General features: G+C 50.2%; 2 protein-coding genes across 3 annotated transcripts in view; one reads left to right on the top strand and one right to left on the bottom strand.

Annotated features, from left to right (window-relative positions):
- Positions 1–1,380: 1,380 nt before the first annotated feature.
- Positions 1,381–9,843, bottom strand: OLFML2A (olfactomedin like 2A). The gene is made up of 8 exons (XM_054174441.1): positions 9,482–9,843; positions 4,913–5,176; positions 4,593–4,700; positions 4,291–4,476; positions 3,791–4,052; positions 3,445–3,678; positions 3,108–3,293; positions 1,381–2,870 (listed from the first exon to the last, which is right to left on the bottom strand). Exons 1-8 carry the CDS (start codon positions 9,833–9,835, stop codon positions 2,269–2,271), a joined length of 2,196 nt encoding a protein of 731 aa, XP_054030416.1. The 5' UTR covers positions 9,836–9,843; the 3' UTR covers positions 1,381–2,268.
- Positions 9,844–10,240: 397 nt separating this feature from the next.
- The window catches only part of NR6A1 (nuclear receptor subfamily 6 group A member 1), an 84,555-nt gene continuing 68,725 nt past the window's right edge, over positions 10,241–26,070 (top strand). Inside the window, exons 1-2 of one of the 2 annotated variants that reach the window (XM_054174193.1) lie at positions 10,241–10,410; positions 22,111–22,152. In XM_054174193.1, coding sequence (XP_054030168.1) covers positions 10,344–10,410; positions 22,111–22,152 — 109 coding nt within the window. In that variant the 5' untranslated portion in view covers positions 10,241–10,343. The remainder of the gene's footprint in view (positions 10,411–22,110; positions 22,153–26,070) is intronic. The other variant, XM_054174194.1, reaches the window with a different exon arrangement.

The raw sequence follows: 26,070 nt of genomic DNA, 5'->3' as shown, positions 1-26,070 counted from the left end.
CAGTTGTCTCCAGTCTGGGGCTGCAGAACCCAGCTGAGCCAGTGCACGCAGCTGCAGTTTTTGGGGGCAAGGCCAGGCAGCTGTCGGGGGCAGAACGTGTGTCATGAAATCTCTGTCACGTGGGGATAATTAAACTTCTCATTATCAGGGTGTTAGCGGCAGTGAGGGATATGTTCTCAGAGGGGCACCTTTGCAGGAGGTCCCACAGCTGCAATTAGAGGACAGTGCCCACCAGCCACACGGGTTTAGTCACTCCTTTCCCCGTGTTTTCTTCCCTAGGGCAGTGGAAGCAGCCAGCCCAGCACAGCAAGGCAGCACAGAGCCAGGGCAGCCCCCGCTGAAGAACAACAAAGCCCTGGAATTAGAGATGTGCTGGGAGTTTACTTTACCGCAAAAAAAATGACAAAAATCCGTATTGTTTGGACAGGGATTTGCTGGGGATCGCTAGATAAAAGCCTGGCAGGGACCCAGCTGGGGGGAAAAAAAGTCAGCCAGCTCCTTTCCTGTGGCGGAGCAGCTGAGCGAGGGGGGCACTGCACCACAGGCATAGGGAGTTTGGGGCCAAGGCACAGACGGGCAGGGATGGTCGGTGCCTTTGGCAGCTGGAGTAGGACTCAGCCTTGGGCATAGTGTGGGGCTGGAGAAGGGAGTCCTGTGGCTCCCCAGGTTATGCCAGGCTGTCTTGTGCCCAGCATCAGCCTCGGGGCTTTCCAGTGGGAAACATTTTAGCCATGCCAACATCCTGGGACACTGGGCTCAGCTGTCCAGAGATGCCTCTATGGCATGAGGAACCCAGTGGGATATCCAGCAAGTGTGGGACTGGCTGGTGCCAAAGGACAGCTGCCCCAGCACATACGGGCAGGAACAGGCAGGAGTTGAGATCCTGGGGCTGTTCTCACCCCTCGGGGCCCCCCAGCAGCTCCATGCTTGCCAAATTTTGCAGCAGAGTCAGGGCAGCTGCTCTCACCATGCCCACGCTCAGCTGCTCTTTTCTCCCTTTCCCACTCTCCCTGGGAGCAGAGCTCAGGTCCTGGCTGCTCCAGCTCTGACCTGAAAATGTCAAATTCCCTTTTTCCCCAGACCCCCACAGAGCCAGTTCCCTCAGGTCTGTGCTTGGGACTTACCTGCCCCTGTGGTGCTGAGCCCTGGGGCCTGTGGGTGCAGCTGTGGAATCACAACCAGTGCTGCCAGGGACATGTAGGGTCTCATCCTCAGACTGGGCATGGGGAGCAATGCTTGGAGCTGTACCAGCCAGATGTGCCATGAACAGCAACCATATGTGCCAGCAACCTTTGGGCACACCTGGCCAAGGGGTGGGACAGTGAGTGCTTGCCTTGCCTGGATTCTGGAGAAATGATAGCACACAGAGCCTGATTTCACATCGTTATTTTTTTAATACTGCTCATGTCTAAAATGACCAAAACCAAGCCAAGCGCTCCTGGACCCTCACCCTGCCTTTGGCAGAGAGCAGGACAGCTCCCCAGCCTTTTCCCTGCCTGGTGCTGGGTGCAGGCAGGGATGCAAACAGGACACTGTGGGTGGGCTGCTCAGCACCCACTGCCAGGAGAGGGGACTCCGCACGGCTCTGGTGAATGCATTAAATAACAAGCTAATGAGAGGCAAAAGCAATGGCGTCTTAATCACGTCTCCTAAAATAGCAATTGGCAGCTGCTCTTCCTGCCCCAGCAGCAAGGGGGCCCTGCTTGTCCCATGGCAGCTCAGGGCAGCAAGGGCACGGTGCCCAGGCAGTTGGCACCAGGTGGTTAAGGCACTCACACCGCTGGCAGCTGGTGGTTACAGTAAGCGTGTGGTCACACAGGGGGTGCAGGGAGCAGTGCTCAGGCTGGGTGCAGCATGGGTGGGTGCTCAGTGCGGTGGTGTGGGGCAGGTGCTGCCATGTTGTCAGTGGCACAGACCTAGCTGCCTCCCAGTGCTGCAGGAATACAGGGCTGAGCTCCTCTCCTGCGTGCTGAGGAAGGCAATGCTGGCCAAGCTGCCAACTACAGGGCAGCCCCACGGCCTCAGAGGCCACGTTGTCATGGGGGTGTCTGCTGGGGACTGTGCTTACCTGCACCCTCTGCCCTGCCATGTAGCAGGCACAGTGCAGGTGCCTGGGGCACAGCAGATGGGGAGGGTTTTGGGGTGGGAGGTTAGCTCTTGTTACAGCCCTTGCCTAGCTGGGGTGTCAGGGCCAGGTTGTGTTGGGGCACCCCAACCAGGCACAGCAGTGGGTGGGCATAGGGGTGCTACTGGCACCTGGCTGAGCACTCAGACCACGAAGTGGAGCCCATATGTCATCTGATGGCCATTGTCCCAGGCATAGAGCACTTTCTCCTTGGGGTTGTAATCAACCTGTGTGGTGAAGGCATACTGGTTGAGGAAGGGCAGCCGGAGCTCTGCCTCCGTGCCTGTGTGCGTGTCAAAGGCGTAGGAGATCTGCCCTTCCTTCTGGTTGTAAGTATCCACAGCGTAGAGGATGCCACAGATGATGAAGCAGTTCCCGTAGGTGTTGCGTTTCAGCCCTGTCTTCCAGGTGGTCTCCTTGCGCACTGAGAGGTCCCCGGGGTCAAGGCGGCTCAGGACGATCACCTCCTGCTGCGAGTAGTCATAGTCTACGGAGGGGTAGATGACCCACAGCCCGCTCTCGTCCACAGCGAAGTCGATGTCTGAGTGGCCCCTCCACTTCCAGGGTGTTGTGTCCTCATACACCACATCATGGAGCAGTGCCCAGCCTGCCACGTACCGCTCCTTCAGGTCATATTTGATGATGTTCTTGGTGAAGGCACGGTTGTAGTAAAAGGCCCCTCGGTACACCACATGCCCAGTGCCAATCCAGTTGTAGGGCAGCTTGTAGAGGTTGCTCCAGCGGCCTGCAAGAGGGTGGAAGAGGCATAAGGACACCTTGCAGCACTGGGGTCCCATGCATGATGGCCTGAGCATGCTGGTACTGGTAGGGAACTTGTGTCCCCATCATTGCTGCATGGGTGTTCCCCAATGTAGGTCCCCATCAGCTGCTCACCACCCTAGGACCCAGCACAGTTGGCATCGCATGGCACCCACCCAGGAGAAGCCAAGGACCTTGCACCCATTTGGCCACCAGCCCTCACCCTGCTTGAAGTTGTCAAGGCTCCTGAACTCCACCAGACTGTTGCCATAGTAATAGTTGGTGACGTAGATGCGATCATCCTTGGCTGCTGGGTCCTTCATCCAGGCCCCCTCATTGCGCCCGTAGCTGTGGTGTTCCATGGGGGACTCAACTGACTCGATGGTGCCTTCACACTCCACCTCCTTCACTGGGTACCAAGGAGGAGGAGGAAGGCTTACCCTTGTGCCAGGCAGCCTGCCTCCACGTGGTCCAGGAAGCCCTTTGTCATGACAGGGTTACTGCTGGCCCAGCCTGGCCACAGGCACTGAAACCACTCCCCAGCACCCCCACTCACCCACCTCTGTTTGGTGTTTCAGGGCTCCCGGTGCTGTCACCCTCTTGCCTGAGGATGGTGGCAGAGGGGCTGTGGATGGTGGTTTGGGGAGCCAGGACGGTGCTGGGCTCAGATGTGGTGCTGGACACAGTGGTCTCTACCCATGCAATGGCTTGGGCTGATGTCCCCTCAATTAGGGCAGGCAGGCGGCCCCTCTCCTCCTGCCGCTCTGGAATAGCTACCACCTTCGCAGAGCTCTCTGCAAGGGGACAAGCTGGAGGTCTGTAAACTGGCAAGACAGCCCCTGACCCTGTGCCTTGGCAAGATGGTACCCCCAGGCCCCATCCCCAGGCCCTATCCCATGTACTCACCACGGCTGCCGGCTGGCCCTTCCACCATTCCCACCTGCCCGGACTTGTAGTAAGTGATGCCCCTGACCACTGTTTGCTGGTGTGCTGATGGCTTGGGTTTAGGTGTAGGCTGTGACACCCCCTTCACCTTCACATTATCTTTTTTGGGCTTTTCAGGCTTCAACTGCTTCTCCTTGGGTGCTCGGGGAGGTGCCTTGTCACTCAATGCCTTGCGGGTGCTGGGGTACCGTCCCGCCTCCTTCTCTCGGCCACCTGCTGTGTCCTGGGGAGCACAGGCTGGTCAGAACCTCTAGACAGACCCTCAGACCCTCCTTCCCTCTAGACACCATGCCAGGCAGTGGGGCACAGGAGCTAGCTCCTGGCTGATGGCATGGTGCACCCTGATGCACCCACAGCAGCTGCCAGCAAAAGCCTCAAGCCTGGGCCAGGTCAGCTCTGAGGCAGAAGCAGCCCAGTGGCCCTGGCCATGCCTGCGAGGGGCTGGGTCCCTGGGGGGGTACCTGTGCCTTGCTCTCAGGGACAGCAGCAGCGTCCTTCTGCAGCAGCTGGTAGCCCAAGTTGGAGATCTCCTTTTTGATGCTGATCATGATGTCAGAGTAGTTCTCATAGCGTTTCATCTGATTGGTGAGGTGCAGAACACTTTCCTTCATGAAGTCATTCTCCCTGCTCAGGTTTGTCTTTATGGTCTGGCAGAGAAAGGAGAGGTTAGAGACCTGCTCAGGGAGTCCATGGCATACTCAGATGGTCCTGAGCAGCCAGATGGGGCATGCTGTGGGGACAGTGCCTGCCAGAGCTCACTCACTTCTTCCAGTGTGTTCATCTGGGCCACCACCTTGCTGATGTAGGAGTGCACTTTCATAAGGTCCATGCTGTAAAGCGTTCCCTCCAGCAGGTCTACCATGGACTGCAGCTGCAGAGGGAAAGCAGGGCTGGAGCCCAGGGAATCCGACAGGGCTGCACAGCCACTGTGGATGTCCCCATTTGTTCCCACCTACAGCTGGAGCATAGGTACCACACTGCTCCATTGCCCTATGCCAGGGCAGGGATGGGGATCATGGGTTCTGAGCATGGAGAGGGGATTTTCCAGCCCCCAGCCTGTGGTTCTGCCATGCCTGCAGATACCTTGAAGAGCTCTGGTGCTTGCTTCTTCAGCTTCTCCATCTTCCACTCGTTCTCGCAGGGATTGAGTGAGGAGGGAGGTGCAGTGCAGGAGCACTTGCAGTCGGAGCCCGAGCTCACCGTCTCCACCGTGTAGAAGTCCTCCACTCGCATGCTGCCATTCCTGACGCGGCTGCAGGCATCCTTGCTGAGTGGCCGCAGGATGCACTTGCAGCGGCAGTCAGAGCCCTCTGAGGTCATCCGGACCTGGTCTGCCTCACCCAGTGCCTGCAGACACATGCAGCATTGGGGCAAATGGTGAGCCTGGGGTCCTGTTTAGATGTCCCATAGGGTTCTGCCAACCCCAGCAAGCCATCACAGCCAGCCTCCTCTCTGCTGCATGCCCAGAGGTCTCCCACTACCTCTAGGGCTCTCAGATGTGCCCAAAAGAGCATAGGACATTGTTTGGCCCAAAGCACCCTGTCCTACTTCACTGCACCTGGATGATGGTGATGAAACCCAGACAACTGCTTGCCCCTATGGCCACCAGAACATTTTGTGCCCTGGGTACATTGGTCCCATTTCTGTAGCTGTTTCCAAGCCTTCAGCAAGACCTGAGTACACAGGGAGAGCCAGAAATGCCTCCATTCCTCTGCACCCACAGCCCTGAGCCGACACAGGGTCCCTTGTTCGTAGTGACATGCAGCCACCTCAGGGTGAGCTTGGCCCCTCTGGACCCTGCAGTGGCCAGAGGCACACACTCAAGGACTCTCTTGTTTCAGCACATGGCCCTGACTCACGCTACGGAGCCCAGGGTGCTTTTCGGCTGATCGCTGCAGATAAGGAACTGTTCTTTCCCTGCTGCACTTGGGAACAAGGCTTTGATGCTGCCTGCCCACCAGGACAGGGAGCTGGGTCCTTGTGACCCCTTGCCATCAGCTATCCACCCATTTGGGTGGTGGGGAGCATGGCTGGGCTGCATTGGGTGCTTCATTTGGGGATGCGCCACCCAGAAGGGTGGGAAGAGGGGAGAGGCAGCATGGTGACCCCGGAGGGAGAGTGCTCTGCCCGCAGGGACTCTGACTCACCCTGGGAAGCCGAATGGTGTCAGAGCAGTGAAATGAACTTAGCTCTGGCTCTCCATCCTTTCCCTTTCCTTTCCTTTCCTTTCCCAGCACAGCGTGGGAAAGGGCAGAGGCCCACAGGGCTGATGTCCTGCCCACAGGCAGCACCCATGCCCAACAAGGCTGATCCGATGGTGGCACTCAAGCAGTAGCTTTCCCTGGGCACTGCTCACCTGGCAAGGACCCCTGTCTATCCACAGCCCCACAGCTGGGGCCACAGGGTTCCCTTCCTCAAGCAGGAGCAAAACCTTCTGAATTTTGCATTTCAAAAAAGCTTCTCTCTTTCAAAGGGAAAAGAAAGTCCCACGCCAGGCGGCTGAGAGGGTTGTAAATTGAAGAGGATCTAATCAAGCTCTCGGCAGGGAGCAGTGGGGCACAGAGCGGGACCCCCTTCCCAAACACCACCTATTCAGGCTCTCACACCTCCATGGGGCCTCTTGACCTCCCCATGGCAATGCCAGCACTTGTGCAAACAAACAGGACAATTCACAGCCTGGCCACGAGCTGCTGGCCCCTCCACATGAACCCGGGCAGTTCCCCGACCCCTGTGCTGCGCTGCTAGCCTTGCCACAAACTCTGTCCCTCCATGAGCGCAGTGCTGCATGGGGTCCCAAGTAGCACACACCCACCGACAGGAGCCCTGCACGAAGTCCCAGCGTGCTCCATGAGAGCCTCTCTTGAGTTCCCAATCAGGTTACCCCATTCCTGCCAACACCCCAAGCAGCAGCCACGGGTGAAACTACCACCACTGCTGCGCAGCCCAAACCTCAGGGACACGCTCCAGCCCTTCCGCAGGGAAGGGCTGCAGCTGCCTGTGCTGGAAGCTCGCTCCGGCGGGAGCAGGCGGCCACGGGACGCGCATTCCCTCCCACTGCTCTTGGCAGCGCATCGGTGGGAGGCACGGCCGGCGTGGAGGCCCCGCGTGTCCCGCTGAGGTGGGGCGCGAGTGGCTGAAGCCGTGCGCAGCGAATACGCTGGGAGCAGCCCTATCAGTGGCTGTTTACTCTGCGCAGTGCATGGGCGGCCCAGCAAACGGAGGCTGCCCCCGCCACACGAAGGGGCAGAGACCTCTCGGTTCAAGACAGAAGGGGCAACCTCTTGACCAAAGACCTCCTGGTTCAAGCCATTTCTCTCCCGCATCTCAGTAAACGGCCCCTGGCTGGGGCAGGGTGCAGCCTCTTGGGCTGCTGGCTGGGCAGGCAGCCGGGAGGGTGAGCAGCCGGTGGCCCAGGGGCCAGGCAGCCGCCTTTGTCTCATGACTGCACAGCAACGAAAAAATCTGCACACCTCAGGTAAAGGTGTGAGCAGGTGCTGGGGACCAGGGAGTCCTGCTGCCCCTTCCCGGGTGCTGTGTGAGCCTCCCTGCACAACAGCCAGAGCAGCCGTCTGCCTTCGCGGGGGGTAGTAACATTAAACCTCGTTCTGCCTTTTAAACGGCTTCCTTAAACAGGAACCGTATGGTCTATTCATACGGAAAAGGCTATAAACAAGGAAGTCTTAAAAAAAAAAAAGAACCTGCACAGTCCATTCTGGGAGAGTCACCCCGCCTCAGTGCATTGGCTGGGCATCCTTCATCAGACTGCGCCTGGCTGTGCCAGCATGCAGGTAGGTCAGGAAATGGGGGCACAAAGCTTGCTCGGGGTGGGAAACTTTGTGGGGGATGCTGCAGCCCTGCAGGGTCTCCAAGGGGTTCTTTCCCTGAATCCCTCCCACTCACTGCAGACCCCACCCCAGGGGGCAGCAGGTGGGTGCTGACAATCCTCCAGAGCCAGGTCCCAGCTCCATTGGGCAGCTGTGCATCCACGGGTGGCACGGGAGACCATTCCTGCACTTTGCTGAGGGTTTTCTCACTCCCAGTTTTATCAGCTGGGTAGTTTTTCCAGCACTGTCTAGTTTCTGGGACCTCTTGCAGGAACGTCCATGCGAGCACCGAGTCTGTGCCATTATTTGGAGAAAGCAGGACCTTTGACAATGAACCTTGGCCAGCTTTAAGCTGTCCTTTAATTGCTGCCAGAGGACTTGTCTAGGAGGAAAACATGCTGTGTTGATAAGCATGCTGCTGCACTGTGCACCCCATGCACAGCTGCTGGAATCTGTCTCCGTCACGGGAGAGAAACCATGTCACCCTCCTCTTCCACCTCCTTCCTGCCCTGGCACAACACGTTAAACACGTTCTGTAGTGCAGGGAGCTGAGGCAGAATGGTTGACGGAGCTGAACCATGGCTGATGGTGCCAGGCCCTGGTAACAGGGACACAGCCATGAGAAACACTTAGGTGGCACATGAACGCCCACCAACGAGATCTCCTCTAAATGGAAGAACTGAAAAACAGCGGCAAACACAGCAGGCAGCACCTGCATGGAAGGAGGGATGGTGGAGGTGACAGCACTGTACAGATCCATGGGCTGTGGATCCCAGATTCTTCAGATAGCATCACCTCTGACACCCTGATGGGAAACCAGTGCCAAGCTCCCTGGACACCGCTCACAAGCCAGACACTGCAAACAACACTAGGGTTTTCATCTTCTTCCACCAACTGACTCGGAAAAAGCTGGACTTTTAACACTCTGCTGATCCTGGCATCACCAGAGAACTGTTCCCATCACCTGGCTGATGTCCCAGCTCTATCTGGGCTACAAACAACGACCCTGTGGGCGAGCAGCCATAGGGAGGGCTTGGGACCAAGGACTCTCAGATCCACACAGAACACCAGCTCCCACATGCTGCCATGTCCTGCTCTTGTGCTTCTATCACCTCCACGGAGGAATCTTGTCCAGGCTGTTCCTTCTGGCCCAGAGGTGGTCTGTGCGGAGACCATCACCACAGTGCCGGGCTCTGGGAACCATCCGACCCACCAAGCGCACTCGCAACCCCAAACATCCTCCCCCGCCCACCCCCCCGCAGCGAAACCAGCACCAAAAAAGCATCAGCCCTTCGCGGGGAGCATCCCACGTCCTGGTCCTGGCGGATGGCCCGTGTTCGGTGCTTGGAACTGCACCTACTTCCCCCCTTTCCCTGCCCCGGGGCGTCCTGACGAGCACCAGCACAGAGCGACTGTCCGAGGGGAGCCCCAAAGTCTGTTCTCTGCCCCTCAGAGGTGAGAGCCCCGGTCCGGGGACACGGTCCTCGATCCCCGGCGCAGGTTGCGGGAATGCTCGGGCACCCTTGTCTGCTCCTCTCGTTGCCCGTGCCGGTGCGCCTGGAGGCGGCGGGGCGGGGTAGGAAGCATTGCCCTGGGACTCTACCGGAGCCTGCCCCGGCACAGCAGGGATCGCCGCCACCACCGAGGCCTTCGGACCACCACTGACCGCCCCGATGGCACCCACCCCGACGGCACCCGCCCCGCAGGGGAGCGGGGGCTACCCTCGCCTGCTCCTGGGCACCCGCGGAAGCACGGCGGCACACCCCCAGCTCCGATTCCAGCCCCGGTCTCCAGTATCGGTGCTGGTCCAGATCAGGCCGGTGCTTACCGTGGCGGCCCCGCGAGCGGCGGCCAGTGCTGGGAGAAGCAGCGCCGGGAACAGCAGCACCCGCATGGCGAGAGAGGCGCCGAGCGCCCGCACCGAGCGCCCGCCTTGCCCGGCCCGGCCCGGCGGCGGGGAGGAGCCGCTTGCCCGCCTGCCCGTTCCGCCCCGCCCCGTCCCATCCCGGCCCGGCGGCGGCACCGTCCCCAGGAGCGGCGCCGCAACGACGAGGGCGGCGCGGTCCTGCCCGAGCGGAGCTGTCCGATGCCCACTCCGGGGCGGTCCAGGCTTCTCCTTTACTGGGGTTGGCTGCCGGACCTGACAGCGCTGTCCGGAACCTCGAGCTGCCCGGTGCTCCATGCCGGGGCTGCCTGAGCCCACCCCGGTCTTCTCGGTGCGCTTTTCCCGGTCTAGCCAGTCCCCTCCTCTGTCAGAGCGGGTGTCGCCCGGACCCTCCCCGGGGCTGCCCAGTTTCTCTTCTGGTGCCCGGTGTAGCGCTGTGACCACCCGGAGTCGTGGGCACCGCTCCCGGCTCAGGCAGCTGGCGCCCCCTAGCGCCCTAGTGTTCCTGGTGCGCCAGCCCGGGCGAGCCAAAGGGGCGCCGGGCACTGCCCTAGCTCCCGGGGCGGAGCCGGAGGCGGGCCTGGGGCGTGGCGGCCCCCACGGGTACATCCGGGAGGTGAGGAAGGACTACGCTTCCCGTCGTGCCCCGCGGGAGGGCGGGGCGGCCCGGCCCGAGCGCGGCGCCTGCAGCGGCGGCTCTGGCTGTCAGCAGCGCCCGGAGCGGCCATGGGGCAGCGCGGCCGCCGGGGCCCCTGAGACCCGCCGTGCCCCGGCCAGGCTCCGGCGCGGCCCCGGCGCCGCCGCCATGGAGCTGGAGCCGCCCGCAGAGCTCCCTGAGCCCCGCGTCGCCGCCAAGGGGCCGCCCCGCAACGGTGAGTGAGTGGAGAGTGGGGTCCGGCCCGGCCACGGGCGCCCCTCGGGGCCGGGGGGCGAGAGCCGCGGGATACGGGCCCGGCCGGTAAGGGGCCGGAGCACGATAATGGGGTTTCTCCTGCCCGCCTCACCAGCTGCGGCGGCGGGGCCCGTGGGGCGGGGGGCTCCGGGCGGCCGCAACTTTCCGCGGTGGTGGGGCACAACAAAGGGCTGCGGCGGGCCGCGCGTGTTGCCTGCCCTGCCCGCCGCGGCTCCCCGCTGACAGCGGCTCCGCCGCCCGGGCTGCGCCTCGGCGGGACGCGCCGCTGCGCCGCTCCGCCGCCGGCACCTTCGCGGGGAACAGCGGGGCCGTGCATGGAGTGTGCGGGGGTTCTCCTCCACCTGTATTGGGTGCCCTTCGAAACCGAGAGGTTTCGTGATAATTTATCAGGGTTCTCCAAAACTGCGGGGGTTTTAATCTAAATCTTCCGTTTACTGCCGCGGCCAGCTAAAGCTCGCTCGGTGCCGGGGCGAGGCGGATTGGCTGCAGTGCTGCTGAAGCTCTCCTCGTTTTGCCGTGTTTCGGGCTCCGTTCTGCATCACGGTGCAGCTTTGCTCCATGACTTGCCCTCCTCGGCCTTGGCTCGCCCTGTGCTGCCCGTTCTCTCCCGCTGACCCCGGGAACAATGTTTGTTTGGTCAGGGGGTGCTGCTGCTGCTCCGGCTGTTTATGGGCACCATTTGGGACGGTTTTACACTTCCAGTATGCAGATCCCGCATCTGCACTTGAATGTCCTTGCCAATTTTTATGGTTTACAATTGCATTTTACCATCTTAAGGTACTCTTTTCTACAAAGGATTTGCTCACACAAAAGACGCTCTTATCAGGATCATCACTGGCGTTTGCTAGATAGAAGCATCAACAAAACATGCGCAGTGCTGGCGGTTAGAGAAATGAATATTTCTGTAGATAGCCTGAAGTGTAATTTTGAATTGTGACTCTTTGTGAGGGTCCTAGAAATGCTTTACTCCTTTCTTAATTAGTTGTCCAGTTGAGTGAGAGATACTTTTTCATCTTTGAGTCAGAAAGTTCAAAAAATAATAAATTTGTGAAGTGTTACTTTGGTGTAATGAGTAATGCAACAGTAGTCCTTTATCTGCATTTACTGTTTTCCCACAGAACTATGCGGTTTTGAGGGAATCTCTTTGGATTCCTCAAATTAGTTTTAAGAGTTATCTGCTTGTCTTGTGTAGCTGTTTCATGGGACAGATGTTTTACCTGTGGCTGCAGTTTGTCTTTTGAATGAATGATGTAACAACCTTTTTACTACTTTGCCTTCATAAATGTGAAATACCGGTATGGTGTTGAGACACTGCTTGACCTTCAGTCTTTCTAAAGCTTACAGCAGCCAGGGGAGGAGGTGAAAAGACTGGCATCTTAGTTTGTTGGCTTATAAAGTATCTGCGAGTGGTAATGGCAAATTAAGACTCCTAACATTTCTTTCTCTTAAGGAAGATTCATAGAGCTTTTGATACGTTGAGTTACAGCATCTTCACTCTTAACAAAATAGTCAAAATTGTGACATAAGTACTCAGGAGTTACATGTATCAGTAGGATTATATTCTTGATGGCTGTGTTAAAATCATTAATGAACTTAAGCTCTGCGCGTGGCTCCTGTGTTAACCCCGAGTAAACTGCCTGCAAGTTTATTGGTGTCTTCAGTAAAAGAAGCTTTAGAGTAACTTTGAAATGCAGTTCCATGATTTTGTTTCAGCGGTTAGGGCAATTGCAGCCTCATTATTTGAGAGGGCATTTGACATTCTTAGGCTGTAAGATGATGGTTTCCCCTTACCAATTGGAGTAAGTTCCCTGCCATGTAAGAAACCTAAGTTGTCATTGAGCCAATCAGCAGCAATGAGTGAAAAGAATTATTTTGTTAAAAAAATAATCGGGGCAATCATTTTATCCTTTACCACCAGCAATAACTTCTCAACAGGATCCCATTTAAGACTTAGTTTTCCTTAGAGCTTCAGCTGACATTTTTCCTCTGTGAATGCAACATGATGGTTTATACAGTTTTAATTATTTTAGTTTTCACTAAACTAGCAATAAAGCAGGTTATCTAGAACTGAGGTAACTGTGGACACTTTGCTGTGTGATATGGTCTTGGAAAACAGATTTAAGTATCAGCAAACTACTTGAATTTTGTGTTCCCTTAAATTATCGGTTTGAGATAGATCACTAATCTGGATGAACTTCATACCAGAGAAGGGGGAAGCTGTAAGAGCACAAAGAATGTAAGGTTTTCAAAGAAAAAAATCTCATTGCTTGCATCCCTTCCCCTTTCTACAGTGCTCTCAAACTTTACTGGCACACACTGACATTTTTAGTGGTTCTTTATGCTTGATTGCTTTGCATCTGATGAGATAAGCCTTTGCTTAACAAAGACTATTTCATTGATATAGTTAGGTTTTAGTTTACTTGCTATAAACATTACTTTGAAGATTTAGGAAGAAAAACAAATTGAGTTGTGGAATGGCAATGCTGCTAAAGTCAAATGTCTCTGAATAAACAAGAAGCTACAGTGTTATTTTGACTCAGCATTGGCTTGTTGAAGCTGGATGGTTCTTGCTTTTATAAATACTAAGACAATAATAAATTACAGGATCTGAGCTTGGGTCTGTGATGAGAAGTAGAAGCCTTGCAATTTAGAAAAAACTTAATTCCTTCATTTGATTTGACGGTAAGATGGAAAAATACCTCTTGGTGTAAAGCTGGAATTTGGTATTGATGACTTCTGTAGATCATTAATCAGGAAAATGGGTTTATGCATGCCTTTTTGTACTAAAACCAGGACTAGCAATGTATGTTCAGCAGATGCAGTGTGTGAAGGGACAATGAAACAAGAGGAATTTCCCCCCTGCTTTGATACAAAACAGTATAAATACTGTTATGGAAAATGAAGGAGTTTTTCTATCTTTGAGACTGTCTTGATGGGAAGCAATAGTCATCTTTCTGTCCTGTCTCTGGCAAGTCGTTTGTGGGATATTTTTTTTTTGATGTGGGGAATGTGCAAGCAGTTTGTTAAATTCCTGTTGAGCTCCTGCACGGTGGTAGCTTTGAACAGATGCATTTACACTAGCATTCTCTGCGAATGAGAGCACAGTTTATCCTGTTGATAAACTGCCTATTTAAATAAAGCCTTCAGCAGCGTAATCTGGTAATTCTAATTAAGTCATTTACATAAAGAATTGGCCCAGGGTTTCATCAGATGGCTGCTGGTGAGCTGAAATGCATTCTTTCCCTCCAGCTGTATTAAACTAGCCTTTTGATCCTTTTCAGTTTTTTAGCCTTTAAGCCAGAGTAGTTATCACTTTGCAGAGTTAATTGAGAAAGGGAAGTTGGGGGACAAGAGGACCCTTCAAGGTTTAGCTTTAGTCTTAATTATTACAGTTGTAATTACCTAATTAGACTTTCAGATTTTTGTATGTTGATTAAAATAATTCTGTGCAGGCTTTGTTGGAAAGAAGAAACACAGCACTGATGGGCTAGCTTCAGTGAAGTTCTTTATTGGTAAATGATTAGCAATAAATTATCTGACAAGCAGTATATGTCTGGGGTATCTGAATTCTACTCCAGCTCTTTGATAAGGAAGCTTCATTTACAAAAGGTGGACCCCATGTCCTTCAGAGAGCACAAATTGCATGTCTTTGTTTGCCTAATCATCCCAGCTATAGGCTTGTACCAGTGGTGAAATTTAAACTTAGAAATGTCTGGTTGGTGCAAGGGACTACTTTTTTTAAGCCTTTTTTTTCCCCTTTGTGGATGTATCAGGAAGAACTGATTAAAAAATTGCTGAGGCTCTAATGCTGGGCTGACTACAGACTGCTGTGATGTCCTTGACTGGAGATCTCTCAGCAAAAACTTGATGGAAACCTTAAATATTTTTCATGGAAATCTGAAATTTTCAAGTCCTTGAGACTCAGTCACAGAATTCTCTTGTCATATGAAACCCCATCAGCTATTCCAACAGGAATTGCAACAACGGTGCATGGTTCTAAAGGTTCCACGGTCCTCCTATCAGTGTGGTGGATTCTCTGCAGGTGAGCCCATGAGCAGGTGTACGCTGTTTGAAACTGAATGAACACGGTGCTCCTATAAACGTTAGGGTTTATTTTAATTGGCTGACGCTGGCACTGCTGAGAAGCATGGGCTTTATCTGTAAGAACTGTTTTGGAGCCCTCAGATCCTGAAGCCAAGTGATTAAAGGATGGAAGTTGTGGTTGTAGTTAAAAAAATAAAAGAACTTAAGGTCTCTGGAAGTTCTGCTAAGCACCCACTTGTCTTCCAGTTTGTGCCTGGGTTTTTTTTTCCCTTCATTCTCACAGCTGCAACCTTCTTAGGCAATGCATACAAAGAGTTATTCCTAAGTCTATTGTTAGATCTTGTGTACACTTTCACCAGGAGACTCTATTTTGTCTGTTCTATCAACAGCTGTAAGGAAAAAAAACCCATTCTGGAGATCATGAGCAGTGATTGTTCTTACTCACAAATAACTTAGTGGAATATAGAGTTCTTTGTTACTGGGGCTTTTGTTTAAAGTGGGTAACAGTGCAGCTGAGATCTTGGCTTATTTTGCAGTAGCACGTAAGCTCAGGGTTTGATTTTTAAGGTAGGCTTTTCCTGGGGCTAAATCAGGGTATCAGCTTAGCAGGGGCTGGGATTGCTTTGCTCAGCCCACTTTGAGTGGTTTGGGTACGACAAGAACTTGGTTTGGATCTCTACATATGACTATACCTCACTCACAGGAGTGTTCCAGATTTGTTGAGAGGGTTTGTTTGCTTATATACACCAAAGGGTTTTTTTTGGGTAGATTAATACTGAGCACAGAATCATCCAGCTCCTTCCAAGCAGGCTCTGTGAAGATGGTATTCTTTGGCATGGCTGATTAGTACAACTGAGCAATGTTTTGCCACTACAGTTCCATACCAGTATATATATAGCAGTAGTCATGAAGGCTTGAGTTTCTACACAGCAGCAAAGCTAGAACTGGTAGCAGGAAGAGCTTTTTCTGGTGGTATTGCATGAACTAGTTCAAATTAGAGCAGTTGTGGTAGAGCTCTGGGATTTTGTGATCCTGTCTGTAGTGCAGTCTTGTGATGAAAGACTGATTTGGGTAACTTGTGTGGTGTCAGAGTAACCAGCTTACTTGAACACCTATAAAAATGAAGATATATTAATTACATTATTTTAAAATGAAAAGTCAGTGCTAGCTGAGATGCTTGGGAATGGGTTTGAAGATTCATAAAACTCTGGTGGTTTTATGTTGGTAACAGTGATTGTTGTTGCCTCATTGGAAATTTGTAGTTGGTGCTTGCCAGGCAGAATGCTCATCTGGGCTTTAAAGTATTTTTTTTTTCTTTTCTTGAAGGAAGGAACCAAGCTCCCACCAGACTGGGTCTGATGAGACTGTTGTTGTGTCACAAAGTGGAAGAAAATGAAGGAAATGTGTTCAGTGCCAGTGTTGTGTGCTAGCTTGCTACTACCAGTTTGCAGCTGACAGCACAGCTACTCAGTGCCTCTTGCCTTCCCTGCTGTCTTTAAAGCTTTTATTTGCCCACTGCTGTTTTCCTGCTTACCTGAGACATGCTGTATGGGTCTGTCATCTTAACACTTGAGTTGACCTTTAGTATTTCACTTTGATTTACATAGGGCCTCCACTGAGTGAACTGTCCCTATCACAGGATGATATCCATAAAAATGACACTTCCTAGTCTTGGAAAAAATCCCCAGGCCCATTGGAGCCATGTGAAAAGGACACCCAGCAGGAAGAGAGGCCCATGGCTTGAAATATTCATCAATCATTTTCCTGGCACCAGGAAACCAATCAACTCTTCTAAGGGGTAGAGCGTAATCAATCACACAATGTGGGAAACGAGGATTGCTGGCCTACCAAAAATGTCCCTTCATGTTGACAGAGGAAAAAAGTGTTGTGTTGCTTATTCACAAGTTGTAACTTACACCCTTGGTATAGAGAAACCAGTCTTTTGTAAAAGGCAATTTGTGAAGAAAACAGTTTAATGTTGATTGGGCAACTTAAGCTTGAACTAAAGGTTTTGTTTCCAGTGCTAGTGAGCCATGTTTTGAGTGGTTTTTTTCTTTCTTTACCTTTCTGTAGCTGATAGGTGAATGTTTTATCTCCTGTCCCCAAACCTGTGTGTTCTGTAAGCAGCAAATACAGCAGCATGATGGTTTTATCTAGGGGATCAGAATGTTAAAGTTTTGCACTTTCTTTGTGAAACAACTTTATGTGGAAGTGACTCTTATTTCAGACTGATGCTAGGGAAGAAATGTACCCCTGGGTGGTGGTTGTCCTTTTTAGCTTTTAAAGATCTACATTTATTTAGGTTGCTCAATAAGTAAACAGAAGCAGTCAGCACTGGTAGGATATTTTATTGTAGCAAGTGGAGAGGGATTTTTTGAAATCTTTTCTAGGAAGATGCTGTAAACTGGAGCAAGAGTTGTTTATAACTTTGTTCTTTCTGTGGAGACTTGTGCAACAGCAGTTACATAAGAATTGCTATAGTATTTATGGAAAAATAGTTGGCAAGCAGATTGCTGGAGTTCCTTCATCAGGAAAACATTTCTTGCATTGAGCTGATGCACCTAATGAGCTCTGGCTCCGTGTGGCTCTGCTGATGCCTGGTATACACATGGGCTTGGGTGGCTGTGGGTAGTTGCAGGGGCTGTGCTAGCCCTGGCTTAGCTGCTGGCTTGTGGAGGTGGTTCCGGTGCTGCTTTGTTCTTCAGTGTGTGTTATTAGTGGTGGGACTGTCATGACACAAGTTTGGCTGTGTGGTCTGAGGTGCCTATTTTCTAGTTCAGTAACTACAGAAACCTGAAACAAATGTTGTACCTTTAACACATTTAGCACTTCACTGCTTTACAAATGCACTCAAAGTGCTAGTGCTTTGCCATGGTGGGAAGCCAAAAGCCTCCATGGCAAGAGCCTTTTGTGCACCAGCTTCCACGTGGGGCTTTGCCTCTGTCTGGGAGAGCTGGGCTGTGCCTGCTGCTCCTCCAGGCATGGCTAGAGGGTGACTGGAGGGGCAGAGGTTTCTCTGGGTCCCCAGAGCCTGAGGACAGATGAGCAGGACCCCAAGCCTGACTTGAACCATGGATAGGCTATTCTGATAGACACTGCCTGTGGGGCTGAGGGGAATGACCAGCTGTCTCTGTGCTGCCTTTGTGGAAAAGATGAATCAAGATTTATGTCAAACACTAAGTCAATTTCCTGGCATATTTTCTGTAAACTACCTTAGGAGTAACAGTGTTCAGTACATCCTATACCTGCTGAGAAGGAGCATTTCTAACCCTTAAAACTTGAGAAATGCTGCATCACAAATACTCCTAAGTTTGTCAAATCTCAGTGTTTAATACACAACTCTAAGTGACACCATGGAGTGGTTTATTGGGTGTTGCAAGTCTTGGAGTGTGTGGATGTAGCTGGCTGATGCCAGAGGTGAGCTGGCAAGTCCTCCTGTGGTTGCCTCAGGTATTTAAAATGGTGCATGTGTGTAACAGCTGATACAGAGTAAGACTGAATGAGCCACTGAGTAAGATTCAGCTGCTCCCAAATGCTGAGGACAATCCTAAAACCCTGGTTATTAAAAGCTTTGAAATGACCTTGAATCTAAAGCTGTCTTGAAGTAAAATTTTATGACCATTCTCCTTGGCAAAAGAGGTTAGTGACAGTGAGGTACTGTGCTGTTTGGTAAATGTTTCAGTGGGTGAACACTGAAAAATCAAGAATCGGAATGTGCAGGAGGCACAGAGTGGCTGTGTGGAATGGCTGCCAAGTACTTCTCTGAGAAAGAGAAATGGTCTATATGCAGAAACAACCAGAGAATAGAACTGCTCACTCCTAACTGCTTGGAAATTTATTCCCCTTTTTTTTAATTGAGGGCTTACTGTAATGGCTTACCCACTGAACTACCCATCTGGGTTTCTCATTAATAGCTTTTTAAAAAGCTCCCTTTTTTCATAGTCAGTGAAGATACAGATTCACTTGTTCTAAACAGTTTCAGTTCTACTGTTACAGGAAAATCCTGAGGGCTGTGGCTCTGTTCTAGCTCTGCAGCTTTCTTATGGAGCTGGTGATGTCTGAGTTGGTGGGGTTTTTTTTTGTAGTTCAGCACTAGTCTGATGTCAAATGATATTGAAGCCTTCTCCCTTCGACTTTTTGAGCTTCTAGGGTACTAGCCTTGCATAGTAATTTTGAAACTTGTTGTTATGAAATTGTTGTATTGGTTAGTAAGGAGGATAACCCCCTGAAGCTCACAACATGCTAGGAGTAAGCCATAATGTACATACTAGTCTTTCTCTTATATTTAGGTTTATATCCACTTAAGTGTGTATAGTTTAAAAACAGTTTGCTTGAACTTCAGTTCATGTGAATCTGGAGTGAAACTGACTTGAGCGTGCTGGTAGCTCCTGCTGCAGCTGTTCTTGTGTAGCTGGGCCCTCTCCACAGCATCAGGACCATGCTAGAGTCCTCCTCATCTTACTCAGACCACCACAGGTCTGGTAAAACTGGGCTGATTTTTTTTTCTTCAGTAGAGTAAGATGTTCTCAGGCTTGGACACGGTGTGTGGTTGTGGTGGGAGTGCAGAAGGCTTGTGCTCAAATGACAAACCTTACCCCACACTGCTGGCCAAGCAGAACATGACCATCTGTGAAACATGACAGTGATGAACAGCAGGGAGTGCCTCAGAGGGGGGGCTCTTATTCTGATTTTTAGACTAATTAATTTCTAATTAACATATGAAGTGAGAACTCAAGAGTCTCTGGTTTGTAAGTATGAAGATGTCAAGCACTGTTGAGACAGTTAACAGAAAAATAATTTCAGAACAGTTGTGGGCTGTGGTGGACTTTAGCCCTTCAGAGCCTCGCAAAGGGAGTGCAGCAGTTGTCCACTCTGAGCTTGGCAAGTGAGGGGAGGCTCAATCACTGCTGGAAGCTGGCAGAGCTGCTGGGTGCTTACCCACCACTTTGGCTTTTATCATTTTATTAATACAGAGATGTCTGAACTGAAACTATGCCAGTTGTCTACAGCACTCTGTCCCTTGTTTAAAGCTGAGAATGCTGTCAAGAAAGCAAGAATTACTTCTGAGGTTCGTGGAGGGTGGATGCTTAGCAGCTAACTGCCATGCCTGTGTTTTGTCCTCCCTCGGCTGTTTGGTCGATGGCCTTGTAGAAAGGGAACAGCCCTAATGGTAGCACTGAGTGATGCCTTCTCAAGGATGGCTGTGCCATATGGATGCTGCAGCACCCACCTGCAGAACACCGGGAATACAAGCCCTTCACAGCTCTTGTCACAGGGATTAAAAATTAAGCTACAACTTTAAAGCATTTGAAGACTTCTTGTGGCTCTAATCATTTGAAGTGCACTTTCCCTGCACTGAGGTTTTGCAGATGAGCATGATATAGCTCAGGTAGCTGGAAGGCTCATGTGGATTCCCAGCAGATGCAGTGAAGTACTGAATCTCCTCTCTCGCCCCCACACAAGACCAACATCAGCCTGAATTGCCCCTGAAATTTTGCTTGATTTCTTGTAATTAGACTCACTGCCCATTGAAGTCATTGGCTTTCTGTGGTGCTTGTTTTGCTTTAGCACATCAAGGCTTTCAGGAGAGTGCAGGCACCTTGTCACAAGTGGTATCTCCTTGGCTTCAGTGATGATTTGTGTTTAAGTGGCTCACTGAAGTGCACACACCCCAGCTATGGGCCTGGCTGTGATCTTTTGGTGTGAGCACAGGCTGCTGCTTGCTGGTGGGTGGCAGCTGTGGCCATGCTGCCCAGTGGGGCTTTGGATGTCAGGCAGACGGGGGGAGATGGCTGAAGGGTGGCAGCACAGAGTGTGTGGGGAGGGGTGGGCAGAGGCAACAGTCAGCCTGCTTGTGAGCAGGATCTTACTTTCCTGAAGTGAATAGGGGACAAATTCTGTGCATGTACAAGAGACACTGATACACTCCACATCTCCAGCTGTTAGTACAATGGGAGATTGTTTACTGATGAGTTGATTTCTTTGAACTGCATTAAAAACAATGAATGGTAAATCACAGCTACTGATTATTTACCCTGGTTTTGGAAAAAATGTATAAAATGGTGATCTTTGAACAGTTTTGTTTGCTCACCTAGTGGATCACTCAGCTTCAAAAGGAAGAACAGATTTCCCTTAGCAATGTGTGTAACAATTTTAGAGTTATAAAACTTGTACTCTTATGTTAGCCTGAAATTGAAAAAGCAACCCATGAACTCCTGCATTATTTTATCAAGTTAAACTACAGTTTCAGAGTGCTCCTTAGAACAACAGTGTCTATTAAATGCACTCAAACTATTTTTTCATTGAGAGGAATGGGAGCATTCATAAAAAATGCAGATATTTTTCCTGCACTTGAAGTAATTTCCTAGTGCAAGTAGAGACAAACATCCACAAATATCCAAATGTTAGGAAGGCTGCGTCTATCCCAAAGAATATTCTCTAGCTGTCAAACAGCTTCTGATGTGCATTTCAAGATGCTTAGATGTGCTACCACAATTAGAAGTTAAGAGATGTGCCATACTGCAAAATGAGATTATAGCAGTAGACAGATGTGGCTGGAATGAGCCCCAAAGAGAAAGGGAAGGGTTTCTGGAATTGGAAGCAGCAGGAGCTAATGCGGTTTGCAAACACTGTAGACAGTGGGCAGAGAGGTAGGTGGGGGGAGAATCGAATTTCCTTTGATTCTTGCCTGTATGTAATCCCCATCCCTGGGAGGCCAAATGCTTAATGTAAGCTTTTCACTCCAACAAACCCCAAGATCCTGGTATTGGCAGGGCTGAAAGAAGTAGTCAATGAGACTGGAAGGCTGTAGGTCATTGAATTTCACAAGTGAGATGCCTGTAACGTATTCCATAGCAAGCATGGTGGTCGTGGTGAGCTGTGACTGTCTGGTTCCAGGGTACTGAAAAGCTGCAGTTTATCAGCCACTTCTCTATCTGGGGGCAGCTTAGGATGTGTGCTGGTCCCTGACAGGACCTCAGATGAGTTGTGGTGTGTGGTGCTGTCCTCTATCTGCCACAGAGCAGATGCCTGCTCTCTCCGCAGCCTCACCCTGGTCACTCGGTGTCCCACAGGCATGGGACACCCTGGGTTGATCCTGCTGCCACTGATGGGCAGGATATTTATTGCATCATGAGCCACAAAAAGCTTTGAGATGGCCTGTAGGAAATAAGACCTTGCAAAAACGAAAGAGCAACAGCCATGGCTCCCCCCTCCCAATGTTAAGCTCATTCATTGATTTGGTCCTTGTGTGATGCGCAGTGAGAGCTACAGCTGGTGGCTGATTTATACAATACAGAATGTATCACACTTCTAAACCATGTAACCTCCATGTGCTGAACTGTAAGGCTTGTAGGTTGGCTTGTAGGTTGAAATGCAGAATGCCAACATTTCCCTGGTAGCATATTTGCTGCAACCCAACCATCTCATTTCATAATTGAGCACTACAGAAATGTGCTGTACCCAGGCAGTTATAAAGCTTTCTCTAATGCTGTTTTAATGTTGATTATACATTCAAGTGGTCGATGTGGATGATTCAGTCTTTCTGTGTATGTGTGGTAACAATGAGGAAACTTGTTTCAACATGTAGTGCTTACACCTATTTTTCACATTCTAGGATTCTGTCGAGATCCTCCCACAGAGCACGATTCATCCACTAGTAAGTACTAGTTAGTCTTTTCCTCTCCAGGCTAGTGCAGCAAGCCAAGCCCTAGCAGGCATTGGCAGTGTGCATCTAAGTCCATTAGAGTTAGAAGCTGTAACATTATCTCCACTAATTAAAATTTGAAGATAAATGCTCCTAAATTAATTAACCTTGAGGTTAGGGGAAAAGCTGTTTTCAGACTCCTCACATGTCAGTGCTTCTCCAGGATCCCAGTTTGTCAGTGCTATTCATGCACTGGCTGCTGAATTAAGAGCCATGTTACCTGCTGTCTGGTGAAGAGGCTCGTTTACAGTACTGTTTCTAGCCTGACTGGTTGGTGTCTGGAAGCAGTCACCTCTGGAAACACTGCCTGATTTGCAGCATGATTTCTGGCATACTCTGCATGCTGTTATTAGTAGATGAGTATTAATCTGGATTGATGTTAACATTTAAAGTACCAGTGGCATCTCTAATCTTGTGTGATCCAAGTTAATTCTATTATCCAGTGAGTCCTTACCTTTATTTTGTAGGATTTTCTTTTTCTCAAGTCAAATGTGCTTTTAGAAGTGGATAAGCCTTGTGAAGAAGGCAAATGCTGTTTTCTGGACTCTTCATTTGTCTGTCATAACTGAATGTGGACATACTGTGGTACTGATGCTCTGTCTCAATGCTTTGAAGTCCAGCTTCTCTTGGGAATTGAGTTATTTATTTAAAAACACTAATTTTGGTTCCAAATAAACTGCTTGACAAGGAAATGTCACCAAGAGGTTGTAAAACATTTCATTATTGACCTGTGGAGAAAGATTAATACAAATCTCAACTCACAGGTGAAGAAGCTGCTTTAAGAGATGGTTTTTAGGCTTGATTATGGTAGTTTCAGTTCCCTGTGAATAAATACCCAGGGCACCTCTGGAGCTCTTCTGATGGCTCACAATAAGTGAATGTCACTTTCCATTTAGGGCATGCCTGGAGGCTTTCTTCATCGTAATTACCTTTCTAAAAAAGCTTTGCTTCTTGGCAGTGTACCAAGTCTTCCTTTTCTGTAGCCTAGAAGTCTAAAATGAGATTCTGAATTTGTATGAACCCTCCCTCAGAGGAACAAGTTGGCCAGGAGGAGCCCTGATGAACCAGGCTGTTACCAAGTGGTGGCTCTGGGAGCACTTCCAGCTGCTGGCCCTGGTTTACAGGAGAAGAGCCTGCTGAATGTCCCAAAGCAGCAGCAGCGCTCAGCTGGCCAGAAGGGCACTGTGCTCTGCTTCAGAAAATGCAGGCAGTTTCTGGAAATCCAGCCCAGAATGTGGGGTAAAGCTGATACCACAGCAACATGCATCTCCTTTCTGCTTTGATTTTTGTGTCTCAGGAGGCATTTCAGGAATCCTGTGACTTTTGATGGCATCAATAAATCAGATACCATGCTGACAGAATTTTACTGGAATGTAAACAGGCATTTAAAATCCCAGTCTGTATAGTGTTTACTGAGGAATAAGGTGCAGGTACAGCCTTTGCATGGAACATGAAGCTGTGAATGTTTCAGTTCTGTTGGTAAGCAGGCTCTGTGATTGTTTTCCATGTTAATGAAAATAATTAAATATTTATCATGAAATGACCTTACTCTCCACTCCTCTCTCCAAACAGTGCTTTGAGTATTGAGGTGAGCCAAGCAGCTCTACTCGATGTAGGGGAAAGGGGAGGAATGTCTCTGTATAGTAAAATTTAGCTGATAAGGGATAATGAATCACCTTTAACTCTGCTCTGCTGAGTAGCAGTTGATCTGGGGAGCTGCAAGCTAGTCAGGCTCATCTCTCCCTGGGAAGAGCATTGAGCAAATCCTCTCGAATGATATTTCCAGGCATTTGAAGGACAGGAGGGTAATTGGGAACATTAACTGTGGATTTGCCAAGGGGAGGTCCTGCCTGGCCAACCTTATTCCTTCTGTGATAAAGTGACTGGATCCCTGAATGAGGAGAGAACAATTCTGTCATTAACCTTTTTTACCTCAAGCAAGGCTTTTTTCACGGCTATAAGGCAAATGTAGGTGAAAAACTTAGCTGTGCTATCTGGTTCAAAGGGTAGCAGTTAAAAGTTCACATACTAACTGGTGGCCAGTTACTCTGTCCTTGGGAGTCAATATTGGGACCAGTACTATTTAGCAGTTCCATCAACCATCTGGATGATGGGATAGAGTTTAGAGTGCACTCATCAGACTTGCAGATGATACCAGATTGATACTTTGGAGGACACAGCTGCTCTTCAGAAGGACCTCAATAACCTGAAGGGTTGATTGAAACTTCAAAGTTAAACAGACAACTGTCAAATCCTGCATCTGGAATGTAATCACCACATAAAACACTACAGGCTGGAGAGCAGCTCTGCAAAAAGGACCTGGAGTCCTGGTGAACCTCATGAATGAGGAGGGTGTGCTGGTGGTGAGCAAGCCCACTGGAGGATTGCTGAGATGGTTGGGGGCTGGAAGGCGTGACAAGTGTGGGCAGGCTGAGGGGATTGCATTTGTTTAGCTTGGAGAAGAGGCTAAGTGGGGATTAAGTGGCAGTCTCCCAGTTGTTTAAAAGTGGCTGTAGGAAGAAAATGGAGCCAGGCTCTTCAAAGGTACATGGCAAAAGGCCAATACAGTGGCAATGAGTTCCAACAAAGGAAATTCCTACTAGGCATTTTGGGGAGGAAGATAAAAGCTTAGTAAAAGTGATGCAGCACTGGAACAGGTGTCCAGAGAGGCCGTGGAGTCTCTCTGCTTGGGAACATGCTTGAGTGAACAGACCCCTGACCAAGCTGATCCAACCTTGAAACTAGGTCTGCTTCCAGTGCAAGATTGAACTACACAAGGTCCAGAAATGCCTTCCAACCTGAATTATTCAGTGGTAACAGAAGTGTAATTCTACTGCAAGTTCCTAGGGATATTATTGTCATCTCTTACCTGGGAAGTTCTGATGCCTCAGATTCATCTTTTGGAGGGAGAAAGCTATAATCCTGTTACATTGTCTGCATTTTTTTAAGGTTAGAATTCCCATTTTTAGCATATGCATTTCAGAGACTTTATACAAAAGTCATTTTCCAACTTACTGAGATTTTACTATGCAAATGTCCTTCTGTTGCAACCCCAGAAGCACTACCAAACAGATCCATGTGTGTGATTGATCTTCAGCAGGCTAGCAGCTGGTCAGAAGCAGTGGAAGATGCAACTCATTGAATCACCATGTTCTGCTTATTCTGATCTTGGGTATGCCTCTGTTTGTTCAGGGTACCATGTTTTACCTGCTGTACTCTTCCTGTATGTAAGATGATGACCTTTGGGGAAGAGGCACCAAAACTCATGCACTGATACCTTCAAAGTCCAATGCTATGTCACAGGTTCAGGCTAAGTTCATTTCTAGGAGTAGCCTGTATACCCCTTCAATTAGCATAAACAGGGACAAGGGCAGTCAGAGGTCAAGAGAAGTTCAAAATAGTATAACCTCTTTTTGGTGGTGTTCCCAAATGTTCCTAATCCTGGAAAGTTCTCCGAGCGGTCCTTGCTGTGGTTTTTACCAGACAATTGTAAAAGTCAAAGAACAAGGCCTGGCTTGATGCAAGGGAAGTTAGAAATTGAGGGGCTGAGAATAGGTAGCATTGTTGCTTAAAACAGGAGAAATAATTGATTTATGTTATGGTGGCCAATTAGGTTGTAAAGTGAAAAACTCTTAAAGAAACCCTGTGGCTTCAAGAGAGCTTTTTGCTCTGATTTCTGCTCAGCAAGTAGGGGTACCCCAATAAAGGTCATCAGCTCCATGAGCTAAATTATTAATTCCTTTCATGCCACTCAGGGCTTGTAAACAGTATATAATACAAGAAAACAATTGGCACTGTTCACTCACTGGGCAGAGGAGAGGTCAGAGGGTAAATAGTTGTATTGGCAGCAGCTGTTCTTCATAGCGGAGC

The sequence above is a fragment of the Dryobates pubescens genome, chromosome 29 (assembly GCF_014839835.1).
Source record: "Dryobates pubescens isolate bDryPub1 chromosome 29, bDryPub1.pri, whole genome shotgun sequence".
In the NCBI taxonomy this organism is placed as follows: Eukaryota; Metazoa; Chordata; class Aves; order Piciformes; family Picidae; genus Dryobates; species Dryobates pubescens.
Note: the sequence above shows the minus strand (reverse complement) of the source record. Positions and strands in the feature narration are given on the sequence as shown.

Coding starts and splice junctions, on each gene's coding strand:
- OLFML2A (XM_054174441.1), bottom strand. CDS start 9,835: ATGGAGCACCGGGCAGCTCGAGGTTCCGGACAGCGCTGTCAGGTCCGG. Junction 4,701..4,912: donor AAGCACCAGAGCTCTTCAAG/GTATCTGCAGGC, acceptor TTCCCTCTGCAG/CTGCAGTCCATGGTAGACCT. Junction 4,053..4,290: donor TCCCTGAGAGCAAGGCACAG/GTACCCCCCCAG, acceptor TGTGCTCCCCAG/GACACAGCAGGTGGCCGAGA.